The sequence below is a fragment of the Monosiga brevicollis genome, genomic scaffold (assembly GCF_000002865.3).
Source record: "Monosiga brevicollis MX1 MONBRscaffold_32 genomic scaffold, whole genome shotgun sequence".
NCBI lineage: Eukaryota > Choanoflagellata > Craspedida > Salpingoecidae > Monosiga > Monosiga brevicollis.
The window spans coordinates 98567-120549 of record NW_001865069.1 but is presented as its reverse complement, the minus strand read 5'-3'; the positions used below and the strand labels follow the sequence as shown (position 1 = coordinate 120549).

Below are 21983 nucleotides of genomic sequence, written 5' to 3'. Positions count from 1 at the left end.
TGAAAACACGTGGAGGTGGTTGACCCAAAACCAAACAGTGGACAGTGAAGGGTGAGATGAAACTCTAAGAGGTTCAATTCAATGTGTTGCCCTTGGGCGCGTAAAACGTTGGCTCGCGCCGCCAAGCGAAAATGACTCAGCGGCATCGGCAGACTCAATGCCTACTGCCTAATGGGCTCTCTGAGCCTACACGACGGAGGAATGGCCGTCATCCCCACCGGTTCCGGCATTGCGCTCTTCGGCCTCAGCCTCGTCTTGATCAATCAGGGGACGATTGTCAGACCCCAGCTCGTAGCCGCTGGCCCGCGGTTGCATTGGCGGAGGAGCCACGCTGTCCACGTCACTAATATTCACTGTCACATCCGTTGTGGTTGGAGAAGGTGCACGCGAGCCGCGGTCAAGAGCACTCTCGGCGGCCAGGCCGCGCGGAGTCGCACCCAAGCGAGGGGATGACGAGCCGTAGCCCTGTAAGACGGGGGAAGGGGAAGCAGGGCGTGTTTGAAAAAAGCCAAGCATTGAATTCAGAATGAGGACGCACTGTCACGGTGGTTGTGAAGGAGAAAACAAACAAACCAAAAAAAAAAAAAAAAACTGCGTACCTGCATCACGATGCGACGGCTGGTGCTGACAGCCTCCACGTAGAGGCTTCGCGGAATTTGCAAGAGTAGGACATGGTCACTATTGACGACAGCATCAAAGTCTGGCTCCCAGTTGGGATTGCTCAAACAGCCAGTCGCAATGGTGTTGAAAGGACCCGCCTCGAAAACAAAATTGTCACGGCCCACAGTAACCTGGGATGCACAATGTTGCCGCAGCCAAACCCATCGTGAGGTCTTGGTTACTATCTCTTTAAACTGTATGGAGGAAGAAAGAAGAAGAAGAAGAAGGAAGGGAAAAAAAAAAAAAAAACAAAAAAAAAAAAACAAAAAAAAAAAAAAAAAAAAAAAAAAAAAAACAAACAAACAAACAAACCATACATAGAGGAAACGAAAGCGCACCTTGACACGGCCCTCGAGAACCATGGTAAAGACGCCTGTAGGCTGGCCACGATGATACAAGTAGACGTCCTCAGGTGCGTCCGAGCTGCTGTCGCTCGGAGCCCGATTGATCTCGCGCAAGCAAGCAGGGTGGGAGATCAACTTGCGCAACACTGCAAGCAAGAATGGACGAGTTGTTGAGACCTTTAGGGTTAGGGCACATGTAGTGAGGGAAAAGCAGCGGGCAGCAGACAGCGCAGGGTCTCTGACCATTCGGGAGCAGGTGATTGGAGGCAAATTCATCCACAACGGTCGAGAGGAAGGTATATGCAGCCAGCGACATCTAACGACAAATGGGGCAGCACGACGTTTTAACGGAGGTTGGGCGCGAAAAGCCAGGCAGGACAGATCGAGAACGAGGTGCATTTTATGCACTGATGGGAGGATTCTGAGCGTGAGGCCGACAAACCTGTTCCGAAAGGTGCAGTTCATCGTGCTCGAGCGCAAAGGCCTTGGGAGGCTCCTTGGCGTCAGAGGTTTCGCGTTCCACCGTGGTTTTGGTGACGTTGTCGACTACACGGCGAACCGACATGAATATGCAATGACAAGATTCGAGCAGCTCGAGTTTGAAACAGCAGGCGTTTGTTTCATACCGAAGCGATCCGTCTCGTCGATAATCTCAGCTTGAATGATTTCTTCAATCACATCCTCAAGGGTAGCAATGCCCACCACCTCCTTGACGGGATCCGTGTCGCTATCCGTGTCAATGTGCACGACCAGGACCATGTGGGTGCGACCTTGCTTGAAAATATCCAAAAGCTTGTCAAGATGGGTGTGCGAGTAGACTTCAACGATGCTGTGATTGTAATACTTGATGACGCTCTCCAATGGCGTGCGGTCATCGGGGTCGATGAAAGCCAGATCCTTCACGTGCAGCAGGCCGACGACATTGTCGCGTTTGCCTTGATACACAGGAATGCGGCTGCACCGAGCGACGGGAAATTGAGTGAGTGACAAGCGGGCCAAGAGCACAGCACAAAACCAATAAACACGGTTCAAACGATCGCACCTGTGCCCGGATTCCATGACCTTGGACACAGTCTTAAAGTCCAGAATCGAATTGAGAGGTAGCATGAACACATCCCCAAACTTGGTCATGACCTGTGAGGGAGTAGGTTATTTGAGGCAGTATGAGTGACATAAGTTTGTGGTCAAAGAGCTTGGGCTGACGTTTCTTGGCCTATCAATGACCTACCATACTGGCCGTCTTTTCCTTGAAGGTCAGGGCGCCCGTGATAATGTCCACCTATCGGCATCGAGCGGCAGGATGAGGTTTCGGCGCTGATTTGGGCACTGTACAAGAATTCCAAGGAGAAAAAAAAAGGGGGAGAAAGAGAGATCGGGGAAAGCGGGAGTGCGTGGATGCTCACCTCATCGCGCTCCAAGTCATTGTATGGGTCCTGCATGCGCAAGAGCTGAAGCAGTTGCTTGCGCTGATAGACAGCGCCGGCTTCCTGCGGGAGGAGAGCGTGGCATGTTGTGAGCGAAAACGGCAAGACCATGAACCGGGTTGGCAAACATGTGCTCAAAGCGCCCAAGCATCGGTTGAAGCGAGCAGCGAACCTCGCCGAGGACGTAATCAAGCACGGCGCTGATGGGGTAGGAGATGACAAAAGTGAGGACCATGAAGAATTTGGTGAGCCAGATGGTTTTGGCGCCAACAGCCAAGCCATGGCGACTGCAGATGGACTGCGGGGTGATTTCACCAAAAATGACAATGGCCGCGGTTGAGCCAAGCACAGCACCCACTCCGCCCGCAATTGAGTCCATCAGAATGGTGAGGGTGGAGTTGACGAGGACGTTGCCGAGGAGGATGGTGCAGAGCAAGAGGTTGCCTCGTCGACGCAAGGGCAGGATGGTTTTGGCGTAGCGGCGTTCATGTTCCTCGCCAGACTCGGCGACGATGGCCAATTCCTGGGGATCCAGGGACATGAGGCCAAGGTTGAGGCCGGAGAAAAGGCCAGAGAGGCAGAGGAGAACCAGGATGAGGAGGACGTTGAGCCAGAGAGGGATCAGTTCGCCGCCGGATGGCGCGGGTTCACTCGCAATGGTCACAGCAGGATCGGTGCCCTAGAGAAGAGGGAAGAGGTGAGATGACAGCTCATTATGTGAGGTATCAAGAGGGGAAGAGGAGCGCCTTTCATGTCCATATCAGACCTGAAGGGTATCGTCGAAGCAGAAGTACAACGCCTCGATGACCTCATCAATCTGGACCGAAATGTACTCTGCGAAAAGGGAGGAAGGGGGCGCGAGATCAGAGACACGAACAAGCAAGTGGGACGGAGAAAGGGGCGGGCCAGGGTGGCAGCGTACGCTCTGTGCCAGCGGCATTGGTGCTGACAACGGTGGCCTCGACATCACGGAGATTGCAATTCTGAATGGCAGAGACGAAGGAAGCACGAATGACGCGGGTGCGTCATGTTGAGGCGTGACAGGTGGGACGACGACAAGCAGAGACGGACGGCGGAGCATGGCTATAGCACATGGAGCAGCGTGGTACCTCTGTGGATGTGGTGAGGGTAACAACCGTGTTATCATTCAGGTTGGCGCCAAAGACGCGGAGCGTTGTGGGTTGGCCGGCCTTGACGGTCCAAATCCCTTCCACGTTCTATGGGCGATGGGCAAAGGGGAACATGAGACCGAGGGCAGGGCAAAAAGAGGATGGGGGTGATGAGGCCAGAACGCACGGAAAACTCATCGTCGATGGGGTAGAAGTTGGAGAGGTTCTGGGCACAGCATGTTGTGGCCAGCACCAGGAGTGCCAACGCGAGGCGGGTAAAGGTCGGCATGGATTGACCGCGAGCGAGCCGAGACCGGCTGGGCGTCAGGGTGCTGGTCTGGTGACGGTGGTAGAGTCGACGGCGGAAGTAGGAAGAAGAAGGAAAAGGAAAGGAGGAGAAGCAGCAAAGAGCAAAGACCACGATGTCCAAAGCACTGCAATCAACCAAGAGACAAGCTCCTTGGGTGCGGCAAGAAAGGCCTAAGAGCGAGCAAAAGCCAGGCAGTCAGCCGAGAGGGTGATGGATGAGGGCAAGCGTTGCAAGCTTTGACAGCACCGCAGCAGCCCAGGCATAGGCATCTCTTGTGCCAGTCAGTCATGGAATACCCGAGTTGCAAATGCCGGTCCGACCCCTTTCTGACGACCATGTCTCCCCCGTAAAGTTGTCAAACAAGCGAAATGCATTTCCATTTTAGCCGCCAGTGGCTGCCATATCTCACACACGTCTCCGGTCCAGGCAGTCGCCAGTGACAGCTCACACACACACACACTACTCACAACAGCGTAAGAAACTGAACGAATGAACGAAGAACGAGAGGTGTGTGAGAGAGAGATGATGAGAGGGAGATGATGAGAGAGAGAGATCAGTTTTCAGAGAGAGGAATCAGAGAGAGATCATGTAAGAGGGAAATCAGACCAATATGAGAGAAGAAGACTAGAAGACGAGAGAGATGAGAGAGATGAGAGAGATGAGAGAGATGAGAGAGATGAGAGAGATGAGAGAGAGACTGAGAGAGAGAGATGAGAGAGATGGCAGACTGCAGACCTGTCTCAACGTGTATGGGTATCGGTTAGAGCTTATTATGGGAGCAAAAACTCATGGTGTACACTACTACATGTACATCCATGCCTATCTTCGCCGCTGCCACTTGCCAGTTGTGGGTCGGGGAGGCTGCCAACGTTACATTGCTGCTGTTTCAAGCATGTGTTGGTCTCTTGTCTGCCTCGAGACTCACCAGTCTGCACGGAGACTTAACTCGATGCGACATCTTATAAAGTGTAACAAAATTCATTCTTCCGCATCGCGCTGAGAGAGAGAGAGAGAGAGAGAGAGAGGCGTAAGGAGGCGTAACACGTGTTTAACTGCAAAAGCGCGCGTGTGTGTGTGTGGGCTTTCTCGTTGAGCTCGTTGGTCGTCGTCGTCGTCGTCGTCGTCGTCGTCGTCGTCGTTGTTGTTGTCGAATAAGAGGGAGCGCGGCAGTTGGGGCAGGGACGGGGAAAGCGAGATTCGTTGACCACCAGCGCCATGCCGCGTTTTGAGGTTGGCATGCTGCGGTACATGGAGCACGAGGAGATGCGCGTGCTCCAGGCCATTGAGACGGGCATGAAGAACCATGAGCTCGTGCCCCGATCCCTCATCTCCTCACGTATGTCTTTCAGGCAGTTCCAGCGTTGGCTCACTTTTGTTGGCGTGCCTCCAGGCACATGCATGCCTACTATCCCACGGGCTGCGCGATGCTACCATCTCACCTTGTCATTTACGTCGATGATAGTGGCTGGCCTGCGTCATGGCGGCGCGTACAAAATCCTCAGCACGCTTGTTCGCTACAAGCTCGTCGGTTATGACAACCTCAAATGTATGTGTCTTCCCATTCCTGCTTTTGCGCCCGTCACGTCTCTTTGCATTGCGTCGCTTTCCTCTTTTCTTCCGCCTGTCCCACGCCAATGCCTACGGTCTTATCCTTCTGGTCTCATCTTTTTGGCCTTTGCCTAAACTGGACGCGTCTTTTCTGTAGCGGAGGGCTATCGGTTGACGTTTCTGGGTTATGATTACCTCGCCCTCAAGGCCTTGACCAGCCGTGACTCTATTGCCGGGTTGGTTCCATTGCAGGGTGCTTGACTATCCACGTACCCACAGGTGCCTTCGTACGGTGTAATCCATCAGGCCAAGCTCACGCCACACCCTTGATCACAGCGTGGGCAACAAAATCGGCGTTGGCAAGGAGTCGGACATTTACATTGTGTGCGATGCGGACGAGAATCAAATGGCTCTCAAGATTCATCGCCTGGGTCGCACCTCTTTCCGTGCCATCAAGTCCAAGCGTGACTACCACCGCAACCGCACCTACGCCTCCTGGATCACCCTCTCCCGCCTCTCCGCAGCCAAGGAGTTTGCCTACATGAAGGTACAACCTGCCCAATCGCTCCATAACACGACGTCTGCCTGCTCAACACCGCGCACGGCTGTACATGACATCTGTCCGTGGTCCCGCTGATCTGATCACGCCTGGCTGTCGCTCGCGGTCCCCGTTTCCTTGTTGCACGCAGGTGTTGTATGACCGCGGCTTTCCCGTTCCCAAGCCCGTGGACTTCAATCGCCACTGTGTGGTCATGGGACTTGTGGACGGATTCCCACTCTGCAACGTCAAGGTCGTCGACAAGCCCGGGAAGCTTTTCCACCGTCTCATGAAAATTCTTGTCAAGTTTGCCGAGTGCGGTCTCATCCACGGTGACTACAACGAGTTTAACCTCATGGTCAGCGAGGTGAGAACTCAGCGCCCCATCGGACATGTCCTTGTGGCCCCTAGCACCAGATGAATACCAGACCAAAACCGCTCGCACGACAGTTGTTGCCAGTTGTTGCTCATCACGCCACGTGTCTTGCCCTCTCCACAGCAAGGTGACGTAACGGTCATTGATTTCCCACAAATGGTTTCAACCGAGCACGAAAACGCCGAGTATTACTTTGATCGCGATGTGCAATGCATTCGCGACTTTTTCCGCAAACGTTTCGACTTTGAGGCTGAGGCCTGGCCCTCTTTTGCCGACGTGCATCGCGCTGAGCGCCTGGACGAGCTTGTCAACGCCTCGGGCTTTGATGCCCAAGACCAGTTTCTCCTCCATTCGGTTCGCTTGACATTCCGCTTGCGTTTCTTTTCATTCATGTGTTTTTTTTTCTGAGCATTTGTGCTTGCGTCGTGTCTCTTCTTTCGAGCTACAATTCTCACGTTGCGCCGGTTCTTTCTTTCTTTCTTTTTTTTTCCTCGTTTGTGTGTTCCCAGAATCTCGATGCCTTTATGAAGTACGCCGCTGCCAAGCCTAGTGCTGGCGAGGAGTCCATTGCAAAGGGAGCAGTTAGTGATGACGACGGCAATGCCGATTCCCAGGCTGAGGAGGAGGACAGCGGAGACGAGGCCGATGGCTATGATGAGGATGAGCAAGCAGAGGGTGCAGATGAAGACGAGGTTGAAGATGAGGTTGAGGAGCGGACCATCGAGGGTACTGTGACTCTGGCAGATAGCGACGACGAGGCGGATTACACTCCGCGCGTCCCGGTGGCGCCTCGGGTCGAGAAAGAATCTAGTCCGGCATCAGCCGAGACGACGGCCGTGAACACCGCTGCGGCCGAGCAGAATGGAGAGCCAGAGGAAGACGACCTGATGCCCTTGCATGAGCTGAATCGTCAGCGTTTGGCATTCCGAGACAGTGACTTATCGAGCGTGCCGCGAGCCAACCCTCGCGTGCGCAGCGGAGATAGTTTGAGCAGCAACGTGTCCACAGCCAGCCGCGTATCAGGGGCCCCGCGCATGGCGCCCAAGGAGGTGCGCCAGCGTGTTCGTAGCTCGCTGCAGCGTCGTGGTCGTGGTGGCGGGGCTGGTGGCCGCTCCAAGACGACGCGCAACCGCAACAAGGATGCCGCCAAGCAGGATCGGGCCCAAGCCAGCAAGTCTACTTCGGCAGCCTGGTAGAGAGACCAGGTGCCACAACAACAATTTGGAGGCGACGCACGTTCTGCGACTTTTCAAGCCAGAGATGTGCCCCAGCACGTGCGTCTACTTTGGGTGCCGTGACGTAGTCTTCAGAAAGGACGAAGTTGCCCCGCGGGCACGCGTCACGGCCCAAGCACGATTCAGCATCGCTTGGCATGGCCTTTGATACTGTTTTTGTCTTGTTGCATTATTCCCCACCTGCATTTGAGATTGTCCAAGCTGGTTTGACAGCTTTGACCTCGGTTGTAGCTGTATATGTATCGTTGATTCATCGTTTCATGTGACGGTGTGCATGTGTGCGCATGTGTGGTGCTGTGGATGAGTGTCGACACGTGTACGTGTCCAGTTGAGCTGAATAACTGCACGTTTGAGGGGATCTGATGTCATGGACCAGGCAAGGTAGAGGGTATTCGATTTCAGTTTCCAATCACAAGGCTCATCAAACTCGAGGAGCGCGTCATCGCTGCGGCAGGGTTTTTGCTGCGCGGCGGGGTCTTAGGAGCTAAAGCAAGGGGGTACGGGCCAAGTCTTGCCCGTGGCGGTGCCGTTGTTGACGGCGCTACACTTGTAGTAATCGGGGCCCCAGGGCTTTGAGCCCGGGTTTTTAAAGACCACGTTGTCAAAGACAATGTTGGTCATGGGATTGGTCTCATTGCCCAGAATGACGCCCGGAGACATTTTGGCATCCTCAACGTAAATATCGCGAAGGGTAATGTTGCTCCAGTCCATGTTGGCGGGGACAAAGCACTTGCTCAAGGGGTCCTCGGGCCAAAGCAGGGAGCAGGCATCAGCGTAGCCCGCCTGCTGGGGGCCGATCCAAATGGGCCACTGCGTGGGACGGTAGATGGAAATGTTGTGGTATAGCACGTCGCGAATCTCGCCCGAGCCGCCGTTATTATCGGAGGGGCGGGACTTCAAGTAGATGCCCTTGAAGGTGTCATACATGACCGAGTCGCGAAAGGTGATGTTGCGCACGCAGGTGTGCGCGTCGCTGGCGCCGATCGAGCCGATGGTCAGGCCGACGCCCGAGGCGTTGATGCGCTCAAAGAGCATGTTCTCGCTGCAGGTGGACTGGTGGGAGGCGCCCGTCTGCTCCTTGACGGCGATGCAGTCATCGTCGTTCCAAATGTCCACATCGTGGATGTAAATGTTCTTGCCGGCCACGTCAAAGCCGTCCGTGTTGAAGGCGGTCATGTCGTAGAGATCGTGGAAGTCGGCGTTGTCGCGGCGGGCATCCACGCGGCAGTCATGGATCTCGACGTCGGCCACGTCGTCGAGCAGGACGTTCCAGTAGGGCGAGTTTTTGAAGAAGAGGTACTGGAAGAGGAGCGTGGACGAGTTGGTAATGTGCAGGAGACGCGGGCGGTTCTCGCCAATCTCCAGGTACTTGACGGCGCCCCACCAAGCCTCGCCGTTGCCGTTGATGAGGCCTTGGTGGGAGCTGGTGAAGGTGACGTTGTGCAGATTGTCCATCAGGATGCACTCGTGCACTTGGCCCGAAGGGTCACGGGGCCAGACCTTTTGGTTGTCGCTGAAGAACATGGTGCCGTCAATCTTGATCACGTTGTGCTTGAGTTCACGCGCGTAGATGCCGCCCATGAAGCAGAACGTGCTGTTGGGAAAGTAGAGTACGTCATATGGCTGCAGGGCCGCCAGCGTCTGATTCAGCACGGCCGTGTTGGCAATGCATTGATCCAAACTCATGTCATCGGCCTTTACCCCGGCCGTCTCCACGTTGATCACGGCCCCGAGGGCCCCGCTGCCCAGCGCCAGCACGAGCAGCTGGGCCAGCCCCAGCAGCGCACGGCCCATGATGGTGATCGAGAAGAAAGGGCAGACAAGCACGATAGAACACAGGAAACAGGGCAGACACCTGGAGTGCCACTAGCAAAAAAAAGAGAGCTATAACACAGCTCGGCAGCGCCCCCGAGATGCCCCGTGCAGCCAGCCAGGAAGAGGAGGATGTCGCTGCCGTTGATCGCGGCTGCTGGACGAGAGAACTGAGAGAGATGTGTGACAGCGGCGAAGAATTTGAAGAGACGGAGAGCTGGATGTGAAATGTGGTACAGTGAAAACAAATGGAAAACAGAGAGAACGCGGGATCTCAGAGAGATTTCAGAGGGAGAGAGAGGGGAGACGTACGCAAAGTATTAGCTCATTCTTCGTTTTCCTATGTGGAGATAGATTGTAGATGGGTCAGAGAGGAGGGATGACCAAGGTGGTCTGTGCAGAGAGATGGGTTCACAGGTGATTTAGAGCTTAGGCAAATTGTACGTGTGGGCAGAGAAGTTACCAAGATAGGGACCTGGTGCAGAGAGGGGATTAAAGGAGCGAAGCGGCTCAAAACTCCAAAGCAAACGAGCGAAGGCCTGGAGGAGGAATTGCATCATCTGATTCGCAACAGCTGTTCTAAACAAAGAGCCAATTTTGCGTGCATGCAGGCAGAGAGCTGGCGGACAAGTCGAGCGCAACTCGAGGGCGCGCATTCCTCGCGCGCCACATTGCCCATCCATCCTTTTCGCCCCACACGACTGCCCGAGCCGGATCGCGCGCTCATTGGCACAAGAAAAGTGTCCGCTGGTGACAAGAAAATTTATTCGCTTCTCTTGACAAGCAACAAGGCGAGCGGAAGAAGCAAGAGCAGGTTCAACAAAAGTGGAAAAAAAAATTTGGGGTGTGTGGTGACACAAGCGCCCTGACCTGGTCCTGTGCCTTTAGTTCCACGAGCTTGCTGGGTTCGCTCGTTTGGTCGCTCGCAGCCCATCAGACTGCTCGTTTCACCAAACAACAGGACGGCCATCACCGGTCGGCTTCAGCGCCCGGTCATTTCCTGCCTGGTCAAGCTGCAAAATCGAGCAAGGGCACGGCAGCGAGCAAAAGCACTGACACCCGTCAGCCTAAAGTTGTGAGTCAACCCCACAGCCATTTGCATGATTTCGCCCAAGCCTCCTTTTGCAATCGCGCCGCTTGCATTCACATTCTCTCACGCGCTTTCCCGTGTCTCTTCCACTGCCCTGCGTTCAGCGGTCGCAAACCGCTCCACCAGTCGCCTCACGCGTGCGCTGTGCGACGGCCACCTCATGGCTGACGAGCCAGAGACAACCAACCGTGCTCGCTTACCCAAGTCACTCTCACCCCCTGTCAAACGTCATCGCCTGGATCGTCGGTGCCGCCTAGCCGCTATACCTAGGCTCGACGACCCACATCATGTTTAAGAAAAGAGCACCAACACTCTCAAGCGACATGTACCTTCAAGTCATGCCGCGGAATAATCGCCGAGGGTCCGACAAAAGTGACCTCTATGTCGAGGTTCCTGCCCAGTCGAGCAAGCTTGTGGGCATGAAGCGCGGTAGCATGAGTGCTTCCATGCGCCGCGCCGACGATAATTACATGGAGATCCTGCGTCGCGAATCAGCGCTGAACGATCCTCTCACTCGCAAACAGCGACCTTCCTCCATCAACGGGTACATGGGTTTGGGCATCATCCGCGTCATCCTTCGGGACGGTAGCTTTCGCACCGTCAAGGCAGACCAGATGGACACTTGCCACGAAGTCATCGCCTTTGTCCTCCGGAAAACCATCTACAAGGACACGTCACCACAAGAGTGGGCTCTTATGCTGCTGCTCGTCACCGGAGGTCTGTTTTTTTGAGGCGCCAACCCGGGTTCAAACCACATCCCTCAAGTGTGGTGTGCCACATGGCTCTCACCTTGCACCCCGTCCATGATTGACACTAGAGCCCGTCTTTCTTGACGCCGATGAATCGGCTTTGGAGCTCCTCGAGCACGGCATCGACAAGATTTTTCTCAAAAAGTCCAAGGAACGACAACTATACTACGGTACGCCCGTTACCAACTCACTTGTCGCCCCAAAGACCCAACCAGGCCAGGCTGTCCGGTCAGGTCCTTGGCAAATTCACGCCTAATCGTGCCCCTGTAATGGACAGATGACGAGGAGCACTTTCGCAAACGTGCGGCGCGACAAGCCAAGTACTCTGGCCATGGTCGCGAGGGCGACCGCGTCTTTGTCAATCCCAATCATGAGCTGGCTGATATTGCACCCATTGCCGAGGCGCCAGGTGCGGCTTGCCATTTTTTTTCTGCCCTTCCAAATGTCTTCTTTTTTTTTTTTTTTTTTTTTTGCTCTTGGCTCTGACTGATGTCGTTGTGTGACCCGCTGTCGTCCGTCTCTCGTCTTCCAACAAGTATTCTTGGCTCACTAACTATTGCTTGACAACAATGTAGAGGACGAACCTGTACTCTTGGGCGGCTTGAGCCGCGCAGAGCGTTCGTCAGTGACCTCGCTTGAGATTCGTCTCAACGAAGACTTGTTGCTGGACATGGATGAAGAATTCAAGCGCGCCGAGGCTGAACTCTACAGTGAATGGGGCTCATCCTGGATTGTGGACACGCCTATCTGGGTGCCCGGTGACGTGGCTCTTCCTCCCTTGGCTCCAATGGGGTCCAAGGAGCACAGGCGCAAGAAGACGCCTGATGAACTCCGCCGCGTAGCCGAAGAACAGGCCATCTGGGATCAAGACTTTGAGCGCCTGCGTCGAGCTACCTTGGGATTTACTGAGCTTGAAGACGGCGAGGAGGAGGCGACCACGTTGCGCCTACCGCCCACTGGCAAGTCAGAGTACGACGACTGCTCCGCAGATCTGGAAGCCTCTTTGGATCAAGACCTGGTCTCCAAGCCCCTGGGCAAGGCTGGCGAAGATCTCGAGCGACGACTTGCCCTGGATGTCATTGACAGCCCCGAAGCAAAAGCACCCGTGCGCCCCATGTTTGCAAGCCTATCCGCTGCCACAGGCAGTCGTCTGCTTGCCAAGGCTGAGCTGGCTGCTGCTCAAGCTGTCATGCAGACCGATAGCGAACAAACTCTCGAGCAAGAAAATTCGTCAAACCAGGAAAAAAGTAAGACCCTTGCAGCAGATCAGTCGTCTGCTGACCAAGACGGACCCTTTGTGCCGCCGCCACCCGCACCTGCCCCTATTGTACTTGTGGTGAACGCCTTCCGTAATCTCCCAGCCGGTACGTGTGTTTTATTTTGTCTGCCGATCGTGGTCGCTGTTTTGCTTCGGCCCGTCATGTGCTGATCTAGCTGCTTAACATTGGTCTGTGGTCCTGCGGGCCGATGCTGATTCATGTAGAGGAAGAAGAAGCCACGATTGAGGAAACCAGCAACAAGGCACGGCGTCAAGCGCCGCTACCGCCACCCACAAAGCCCGAGTCCTTCGAGTCTAAATTGGCAGAGCGTCAACCTAGCCAAGAGGCAGACGAGGACACGCTGCGACGAGGGAGCGAAGCGAGCACGCTCAACTCCCGCGAGCTGCGCAAGCTGCGCAAACAGGAAGAAAAGCGGCACAAACTCGACGACAAGCAGCAAAAACAAGAGGAGCGCGAGCAACTCAAGCTGCAAAAGCAGCTGCAAAAACAGCAAAAGCTGGAAGAGAAAAAGCGTCGTAAGGCACCTCCGCCGCCTCCAAAGCCCAGCTCGACAGACAAAGGTGCATCTACAGATGGGGCCGAGGGGGCAGAGGCTCAAGATCGAGTCAAAGCCAAGCGTGCGCCGGCCCCATTGCCGCCCGCGGCTCACGATCAAGATCATGTGCCAGCCTCAGCGCCAACTCCACCTACGCCGCCGCCCGTCCCCGAGTCGATCAATGCTGCCGTCCCTGCTCCACCACCCCCACCCCCAGCTCCGCCCGGCCCGACTACCGTTGCACCGAGGATGCCCAATCAAGCAAACACCAACGCCCCATCGCCTCCACCGCCTCCACCGCCACCGCCACCGGCCTCTGGAATTCCTTCAGCAAGCAAAGCAGCCACGTCCATTGCGCCGGACATGCCTGCCAATGGCGCTGTGCCTGCCCCACCTCCACCTCCTATGAGCGTTAAATCGACCGCCGCCGCACCGCCGCCGCCGCCGCCGCCTGCTATACCCACAACCACGAAACCATCAGCGCCACCTGCGCCACCTGCGCCACCAGCTCCACCAGCAGCCCTGTCTTCTGTGAATACAGCAGCACCGCTGCCTCCGCCTCCACCAGCGATGATTTCAAACACAGCGGCACCACCTGCTCCACCTGCTCCACCAGCAGCCCCGTCTGCTGTGAATACAGTAGCACCGCTGCCTCCGCCTCCACCAGCGATGCCTGCCGATACAACTCCCCCTCCTCCGCCACCAGCACCACCAGCCTCAGTTGGTTCGACCCCGCCTACCCCAACCACCAGTACACCACCAGCAACAAATGCCACGCAAGACATTGGCTCCGGCTCTGCAGCTGAGGAAGCACAGCCAGTCCCAACGCCCGAGGCCGTGACAATGACATCCGTTCCCGCGTCTGAAGGCGATGCTCACAACATTAGCCCCACTGCCATTCCGCAACGGCTCACAGGCCGGTCTGTGCGTCGCCACTCCTCAGCCGAGAAGAAAACGCTGCGGCTTCAAGCTGAGTTACAAGCTGCCGAACGCCGGGCCGCCGAGGTGGAAGCCCGGCTACGCGCCGCCGAAGCAGAGGCACTCCGCGCAAAAAACGATACGTACTCCAAACAGCAGCTTAAGCGCGAGCTCAAAGAGATGAAGCAGCGCCATAAAGCTGAGCTCAAGCGCACCAAGGATGAGCTCAAGGCTCGTCGTAAAACTCCTTCTGGTCAGTTGAAGTACATTGCTTTGAGCAAGCTCCCCTTCCGTTTGTTACTGCTGAACGAGCTCTGCCAGGCCCGTGTGCTTACTCACGCTTGTTTCTTTGCACGTTCTAGATTACGTTAATTTTACGCCTCGCGCCTCTGTGGATGCCGGGTCCATGAGTTTGAGTGGCACTTTGGGTGGTGCCGACGGTTTAAAGGTGGCGGCAGCCCTGGCTGAATCAGCCGATGCCATGCCATCCCCACCCGTCTCACCCCAAACACCCAGCCCTTCTCCTGCCATGGCTCCTCCTGCGCCACCCATGGCTCCTCCTGCGCCACCCATGGCTCCACAAGCTGCGACCTCGGCGCCACCCCCACCGCCGCCTCCGCCAATGAGCCTTGGAGCACCTTGCCCGCCTCCTGCTCCGGCACCGCCGGCTGCTCTCACCGCTGGCGCCCCACCGGCTGCGCCCACGACTTCCCTGCCACCCCCACCCAACCTCGGCGGGAGTGGGATTCCTCCCCCACCTCCGCCCCCAGGCCTGGGGGCGGCACCAGCAGCAGCAGCCGTGCCACCACCTCCACCGCCCTCGGCACCCGCACCGCCTCCGGCTCCAAGCTTGGGTGGCGGGGGTGGCCTGGCGGCAGCTTTGGCCAATGCTCAGCTGCGCAAATCCACGACGCCCGCTACCAACATTTCGCCACCCGCGCCAGCACCCGCGGCTGCGAGCAATGGCGGGGGCATGGGCGGTCTTTTGGATGCCATCAACAAAGGCGTTCAACTACGTCGCGTGTCCACTGATGGTAGCAACCCACCAATGCCGCCGAGTCTCGGGGGCGGAGCTCCGCCCCCACCCCCTCCTCCCTCTGGCATGGGGGGGCTTGCGGCGGCCCTGGCTGGTGCTCAATTGCGCCGCACCTCTACAGCTGACTCGAGTGCTCCACCGCCACCGCCCCCACCAAGCTCCGGTGGTGGTGGTATGAGCGGGCTTTTATCCGCCATTAGTTCGGGTGTCAAGCTCAAAGCCGTATCAAAGCAGCCTCCCAAGACGGCCTCCCCACCTCCGCCTGCGGATGAGCCTGGGGATCTCATGAGTGAGCTGCGACGCATGCAGAAGCGCCGCTCCACGATGCTGTCCTTGCAAACAAGCAACGGGCCTTCGGATTCCATCCCGGCCCCACCCTCTGGTCCATCCATCCCTCCCCCACCACCGCTCAACCCAGTGCTGAACGAGCGTCCTGCCCCGCCTCCACCTCCACCAGGTGCAGGTGCAGGTACAGTACGAGCACCGCCGCCACCGCCACCGGTCACGACCTCTTTTGCGTCTGTACCAGCACCGCCGCCCGCCAGCAAGCCGGCTCTTGCGCCCAAACCTGGGGCAACGCCTGCACCTCCTCCAGCTGTCCCCAAAAGCGGAGCAACACCTACTTCTGCCGCCAAGCCCGCACCGGCCAGTAAACCAGCCGATTGGAAGAGTTTGATTCAACATCGAAAACACTCCAAGCTGGCAGAGGAGGAACAGGCTCAAGCTGATGCCGAGGCAGCGGAGGCAGCCAAGTATGAGGGTATCCCGGCCTGGAAGGTCAAGGTGCTCAAGGCCAAGGAAGCCAAGGAAGCTGAGCGCAACGCCCCTCAGCGACGCAAGCAACAAGAGGCAGCTGAGCTACAAGCCCGGCTAGCTGCCATGCCAGCGTGGAAGCGAGCTCTGGCTGAGAAGAAGCTGGGTGTTGACTAAGGTTCCCCAGCCCCTGGAGCAGGATTCTTCTCCTGGCACGTCAGCTGCCGCATACCAAAAGCTTTGTCCATAGTTAGGTGCATTGAATGCAATGATATGGTGTTTGCAGGGAATGGCCCTGCCGCGTCATCGCTTGAGTCGATCAAGTTTATCAAATGTGCTTTTTAATTGACTTTTAAATTTCAAGATTGGAAAAGGGTGATGACCAAGTTGGCGAGAAGAGGCACGGGAGTACGGGGGCAAACACGTCGATGGTCGGAGCGAGGTTGGGACAAGTGTGTCGAGGGCGATCCTAAGAGCAGCGCGGCTGCCAACTCGCAAAAGTCAGGTATCCAGTGTGACCCTTGTCCTCTTGAGGATACAGGACAGTCTGCACGGCGGTGCTGTCCACTTTGCTAGGAGTAGCACCTTTCTTGGCACGCTTGGGCGGGCCTTGACCGGTTCCGGCCTGGTCTTCCGCGGCGCGCTTCTCTGATGTCTCATGAAGAGCAGACATCTGCGTAGTTTATTTCATGACCAAAGGGCAGATCAAATGACAGAATGAGCAGGGGCACGGAAAGGTCAGGCCACGCCTTGCGAGCAGAGGTATCATTGTCACCGACCGCCTCCAAATCCAAGGTTTGCACTGTGCTGCGTGAGACCTCCAAGGTGCGCTCCAGAACTTCAACTGTCACGACATCTGTATGCACGTTCAACCCCGAAGAGACATGCTGAGTCTTTAGCCTTCCCAGTTTTCGATTCCTCAATGGCTAGTTAGTTGTACATGCTGCCTTACCGCGAAAACCACGAGCCCGAAGGGCGTCGCACATGGTTTGCACTTGTTCAATGCAAGGGCTAAAAGAGCAAAGCCGACCTCCGGTTGGCTACAGGTACGTCGGTTTTGAACATTGCACAAGGTCGAATGAGGCTGGCTGTAGATTTCTGCCAACAAGACATGAAGCGCAGCGGACCCACCCGAAACGCAGCAACGGCATTGTCAAGGGCTAGATGAGGCTTGGGCAGGTCAAAGAACACGGCATCGACTTCTTCGTGCAGTCCCCAAGCTGGCACCAGCCACGGGGCGGAGGCAAAGCCTTGTAAGTTTGTGCAAGACGATCGTTTGGCCGCTGCACAGTCGCAAGGTCGTACCATCCGGCATGGTTGCATCAGCGTGGGCCACCTGAACGTTGGTCAGGCCATGTCGCGCAAACTCATCGCGCGCAATCTCAACACGCTGCTGGTGAAAGTCAAAGGAGAAAACGCGGCCCTGGGGACCCACCTGAATCAACGGACGAGCAAATAGGTCAGGGGTAAGAAGGGCGTTGCAATTGCCGAGCAGCCAGTCGGGGTATACGGGGGGCCGACGACATACCGCGCGGGCCAGCGCATGCGTCAGCGATCCACTGCCCGTGCCTGGGGAGCGTGTCCAGGGTGTCAAGCTGGATGAGCCAGCGACTCGGGTAAAAGGCGGGCGGCTGTGGGATGGAATAGCGCACCTGTTTCCAAAACTCTTGAACCGGCGCACAGGTCCAGCTGGTAGCAGATCATGGCGATATCTGCTGCATAGATGATCTGCATGGCACAAACCAGACAAAAAATGCAAATTAAACAACGGCGAGGTGTTAGCAAGCCGCCAGCAGGCAGGTCCGAGTGACAACTCCAGGTTGAGCGTACCTGCGTGCGGTGGCTCAGAACGAGAGACCAGAGCTCTGGTGTCGGGCGGAGCACGTACATGAAGCCCGAGCCGTGCCGAGCTTTCACCTAATGGCAACAAGAGGGCAGTCACAGCGGATAGCCGATACCTTGGCCAACACAGTACACCGGTCTAACCTTGCCGCCATAGGGCAAACCAATGACATCAGCGCACTTGAACTCGCCCTTTTGGTTGCGGATCATCTATATGTTTGACAAAAAAGGAGCGCAGGGTGAGCAAGGCAAGGGGCGAGGAAGCGGATGCAGAAGGCCTTGCACCCACCTCGCCATCCACAATTGTGGCTGCAAACATGAGATCACGTCCCTAAACGAAGGACACAAACAAGGAAACCACGAGCAGTGAGCGAGGCGCGGCGGGCCAACGACGAGGTGGCTGGATCTGGGCCCATGGTCATGTGGCGCACCCCAAAGAAGACGACTTCATCGTGCTCGCGCACAACATCTGTATAGCTACTCCACCATATCAATCGGACACAGATGGCAAGCGCAGCCGCCCCATCAGCAGCAAGTGTGAGTGCACAGCGCCAACGGTCGTCCAGTCAAGGAACGCTCGAGGTGAGCGCAGGCGCTGATGGGCACGCCCAAATCTCACTTGGTGAAGCTCATTGTGGCAAAAGGCGCCGCTTGCCAGTCCAACTCAAGACTCCGGGTTATCTTGCCGACTGCACCCCCACCACACACACATGCACGCACACACACACACACCAGCGCGCCTCCTCACTACAACTGCTCCTCTCCGCCACCCGCCGCTGCTCCTCAACCGGCTGCCGCTTTGATCCAAAAAAAAAAAAAAAAGTTAAAAAGTGTGTGTGTGTGTGTGTGTGTGTGTGTGTGTGTGTGTGTGACATGTGGATCGCGAGAGTGATAAAAACAATATCTTGTTCCATGGAATAAGCTTCCGAGGCGGGTCGCGAGAGAGGAATGGCTCACGGGACAGGATGATGATGGGGGAAGAACGAAGAACCCCCAGATGATGGACATGAGGGGAGGGTACAGAGTGGCAAGGAAAAGGGTTGTCAAAGCACAGAGGTTTAGATTCACGTGTCAATTAAGAAGCAGATCCGACAGAGGCACAGCACGGCTGTATGTTGAGAAAAAGAGACGGACCCGCACCCGAACGCACAATTGAGAGGGCTACTAATTCACCACACTGCCCTTGACGAGCGGGTGGGCAGCGGCTTTGCCTTGACGCTTGAGCACCTCGCGCTCAAGCTCCTGGCGGGTGTTTTCAAGCTTCTCGGCATCCGCCAAAATGCGCAGATCCTTGAGCGAAGAGCTGAGCGAATGTCCTTCCTTGCCACTGCGCAAACGGTGAGCACGCATCGACCCGCTGGGGGAAAAAGGCCGCGTGCCCACAAGATGCCGGCCCGAAGCAGAAGGACTGCTCGTGGGCCGCGGTACGGCGGCCAAAAGGCTGGCATTGGGCGAGACAAGTCGCGTGCCCGTTTGCGAAAACATGCCCTGCACGGGATTGCTAACCGAACGCGCATACTGGCGCTTCGAAGGCGTTGTTTGCCACTTGGCCTTGGGCGCAGCTGCGCTCACCTGACTGGCATTGGCCAGCGCAGACATTCCAATGGATTCTCGCCCGTTGTGCCGCTTGGCCTTGGCGGGCTCTGCTGCTGCCACGCTTGGGCGCTGAGCCAGCTTGGGCATCCCAATGCTCTGCCACACCAAAGGTGTTTCGTCAGCCAGATCCGAGAGCTTCCATCGCAGAGGATCCGAGTGGTCAAGGGCGGCCATCAGCGACCGTCGGTGAGGCCCATTCAGTGCGCGCATCTTGCATCGCTCGCTGCAAAACTTGAGCCGCTGCACACGATCAAGCAAGCAAATTCACCAAAACCAAGTCCAATCAGAGCATTCGCACAAATTAAAGAAGTCATAAAGAAAAAGAAAAGAAAAGAAGAAAAGCAAGGCGCAAAGCCCAGTTGCACTCGCAGTTTCAAAAAGCCGGTCGCTGTCAAGCAATGCCAACGAACAAACCTCAGAGTTGCCAAACGCCAGGAGTCGCTGCTTGGCGTGACGACCGCACTCCACGCAAAAAGGAATGCCAATAGGAACCGTGGGATCTAACATGACGGTGCGCATGTTCTCCAGCAGGATCTCAAACATGGTGGCCACGGTTGACGACACTACCGAACCGGATGCGTGGTGAGTCATCGCTCGCCATTGAACGCGCACGCTCACGCAGGCCTTTTGCGTGGCAACTTACTTGAGTCCCGCTTGTCGCTCGTGCCCCCACCCCCACCAATGCTTCCGGCCAGGTTGCCAAAGGCGCGTGCGCGGGGGTGCATGCTGTTTGAGCCAATGGCGTGGATGGTAGATGAAGATGACATGGTACTCGTGCGCCTTGTCTGGCTGCTGTTGGTTGCCAAGTAGCGGGCGTGCAACGTGTCAATGACCGTGCCACGGGAGGCCTCAGGCACAAGCTCGTTCAACGGAATCGGTCGTGTCGGGTCCGCCCCGGCCTCCAGCAGTTGCCGAAGCAAGATGAGACGTGTCAGCTCTGCAAGTGCATGCGCGCATCAGTTCGACTAAATTTGATCCCACATACACACACTCACACACACACTCACACACACACACACTCACACAGGGATACACTCGTCGACACTCGCTGCTGACCAACGCCGTTGAACATACCGTCGATATCGCTGTCATCCAGGCACAAAAGCAGGTTGAGCAAGGTGTCGTTGAGCTCACCAACCTCCTGCAAAGTACCGGAGAGAATGATCGGAATCAAAACAGGGGGGCTCGTGAGCAGAGCCCGCTGAAGGACACGCGTGCTGAAGGGCATCGCATGCAAAAAAACAGCCAACTTGACCATCGCCAACTACAACAGCCCGTGCTGCTACACCAACATACCTTGTTGGGATCGGCACCATGACCCAGCAAAAGCGTCACAAGGCGCGGTTGGCCCGAGTGCAGGGCGAGGGCCAGCGGCGTCAAGGAAGCATCGTTGTACAAATCAGGGTTGGCACCCGCCTCCAAGATCAAGTCCAACTGAGGGGCATAACCAACAACCATGATGAAAACTCAGCAACGTAATGGCTTGATGGAAAAAAAATAACAACAATTCAAGCCCAAAGCCATGCACTCACCGCTTCGTAACCATATTGGTTGCAACAGAGATGGCAGGCTGTGTTGCCCTGACTGTCAGCGGCATCGAGATTGGAGCCATGCTGATATGGGCGCGGATAGCAAGGCAACATTTCGAGGAGAGATAGGGGGGGAAACAGGGGGAAAAAACAGATGAGCCAGGGCGAGCGTTCATCAAAGCAAAAGACGCATCAAGTAGTACGCGGCTCGCACCTCTATCAAACCACGAAGGATTCGAAGGAGTTGAGGTTGTTGCCTACAAATGATGGAGTGGAAAGGATAAAGCATGGGGCATCAATCAGCATCAGCATGAGCTAGGCCGCAGGCTGGCGCGGTTGGAAGTGCACGAGTAGCTGCCAAGGCAAGGAGTACCGGCGGAGATGTGGCAGCTGGCTAACGGCGCGCAGCAAAGGTGTGTGTTGTTGGGGATCGGAGGCGGCCACAACATGGGGATTGGTGTTGTGCCGCAGCAAAAGAAGAGCAATTTTGTCATCGGCCAGTGTTACAGCAGTCAGTAGTACGGGTTCCGGATGGGTGGCAATGTTTGTGTCGGCACCACGCCGCAGGAGAGTTGAATACAGGCTATGCATGCGTTCCGTGTCACACTCATGACCTGACACAGCACGAGGTCCGGGGTCAGCCACACAACACAAGGAAATCAAGGACGAGAGGCGGGGCAGATACACAAGGCCACGGACCTTCGAGCGAGAGCCCAGGAACTTCCAGCTGCCGATATCCACGATACGCTACGACAAGGGCCGAAACGCCCTCGTCTGTCACGCTGTGTCACGCGAGGTCACCATGTCAGACATTGCATGAACAGATAGTGCGCACCCGACCCTTGCTCTTTGTCGCGCACCCGACCCTCGCCCTCTTTCAAAACGCATATGAACCGCGACACGTTGGACGGGCACCCACTGATTGATCTGCGCGCCCTTGTCCAGCAAAAGCGCGACTATATCCTCGTGACCCGAGGCAGCCGAAAGCAGCAGCGCATTGATGCCGCAAGTCTCACACACGTCTGCACAGATAGACCATAGTGATGGATAAGCAAATAACTAAAAGCGCGCACAAGGGCTGAAGGGAACTGTGCAAAGTTTTGTTGGGCGCGTTGCACCCACCGACATGCACGGTAGGGTCGGCAATGAGATCGCTGACCCTCGCAACATCACCGGCTTCGGCAGCCAGCAGTAAGGCGATAGATTTCTGCACCAGCCAAAGCCAAAGGGGGGGGGGGGGGGGGGGGAATTCTTAATTTATTTAAAACCCCCCCCAAAAACAAAGGGGAAAAAAGATTT

The 21983-nt window shown here is 56.4% G+C and overlaps 5 protein-coding genes across 5 annotated transcripts in view; 2 read left to right on the top strand and 3 right to left on the bottom strand.

The window, feature by feature from the left end:
- Positions 1–59: 59 nt before the first annotated feature.
- Positions 60–3914, bottom strand: MONBRDRAFT_34223 (uncharacterized protein). Its single transcript, XM_001749595.1, has 14 exons — positions 3725–3914; positions 3538–3645; positions 3351–3411; positions 3195–3262; positions 2601–3107; positions 2408–2491; positions 2233–2283; positions 2047–2138; positions 1631–1959; positions 1447–1550; positions 1248–1320; positions 999–1150; positions 600–791; positions 60–465 (listed from the first exon to the last, which is right to left on the bottom strand). The coding sequence occupies exons 1-14, from the start codon at positions 3824–3826 to the stop codon at positions 187–189; spliced, it is 2202 nt and encodes a 733-aa protein (XP_001749647.1). The 5' UTR covers positions 3827–3914; the 3' UTR covers positions 60–186.
- A 1148-nt stretch (positions 3915–5062) lies between these two features.
- Positions 5063–7889, top strand: MONBRDRAFT_38815 (uncharacterized protein; the record flags this gene model as incomplete). Its single annotated transcript, XM_001749648.1, has 7 exons — positions 5063–5183; positions 5310–5393; positions 5553–5631; positions 5732–5942; positions 6085–6300; positions 6433–6663; positions 6819–7889. The coding sequence occupies 7 exons, from the start codon at positions 5063–5065 to the stop codon at positions 7503–7505; spliced, it is 1629 nt and encodes a 542-aa protein (XP_001749700.1). The 3' UTR covers positions 7506–7889.
- A 389-nt stretch (positions 7890–8278) lies between these two features.
- On the bottom strand, positions 8279–9571 carry MONBRDRAFT_34221 (uncharacterized protein; the record flags this gene model as incomplete). The annotated part of the gene is made up of 2 exons (XM_001749594.1): positions 8440–9571; positions 8279–8354 (listed from the first exon to the last, which is right to left on the bottom strand). The coding sequence occupies exons 1-2, from the start codon at positions 9336–9338 to the stop codon at positions 8279–8281; spliced, it is 975 nt and encodes a 324-aa protein (XP_001749646.1). The 5' UTR covers positions 9339–9571.
- Positions 9572–10769: 1198 nt separating this feature from the next.
- On the top strand, positions 10770–15894 carry MONBRDRAFT_29165 (uncharacterized protein; the record flags this gene model as incomplete). The annotated part of the gene is made up of 6 exons (XM_001749647.1): positions 10770–11163; positions 11264–11365; positions 11473–11604; positions 11771–12559; positions 12679–14283; positions 14387–15894. The coding sequence occupies 6 exons, from the start codon at positions 10770–10772 to the stop codon at positions 15892–15894; spliced, it is 4530 nt and encodes a 1509-aa protein (XP_001749699.1).
- Positions 15895–16844: 950 nt separating this feature from the next.
- The window catches only part of MONBRDRAFT_34220 (uncharacterized protein), a gene marked incomplete at both ends in the record, with an annotated part of 6700 nt that continues 1561 nt past the window's right edge, over positions 16845–21983 (bottom strand). Inside the window, 19 exons of the mRNA XM_001749593.1 lie at positions 16845–16937; positions 17023–17152; positions 17246–17286; positions 17370–17445; positions 17548–17634; positions 17704–17769; positions 17849–17890; positions 17991–18036; positions 18179–18248; positions 18738–19395; positions 19570–19718; positions 19799–20092; positions 20230–20296; positions 20452–20589; positions 20688–20768; positions 20899–20941; positions 21058–21298; positions 21587–21706; positions 21807–21891. Coding sequence (XP_001749645.1) covers positions 16846–16937; positions 17023–17152; positions 17246–17286; positions 17370–17445; positions 17548–17634; positions 17704–17769; positions 17849–17890; positions 17991–18036; positions 18179–18248; positions 18738–19395; positions 19570–19718; positions 19799–20092; positions 20230–20296; positions 20452–20589; positions 20688–20768; positions 20899–20941; positions 21058–21298; positions 21587–21706; positions 21807–21891 — 2526 coding nt within the window. The remainder of the gene's footprint in view (positions 16938–17022; positions 17153–17245; positions 17287–17369; positions 17446–17547; positions 17635–17703; positions 17770–17848; positions 17891–17990; positions 18037–18178; positions 18249–18737; positions 19396–19569; positions 19719–19798; positions 20093–20229; positions 20297–20451; positions 20590–20687; positions 20769–20898; positions 20942–21057; positions 21299–21586; positions 21707–21806; positions 21892–21983) is intronic.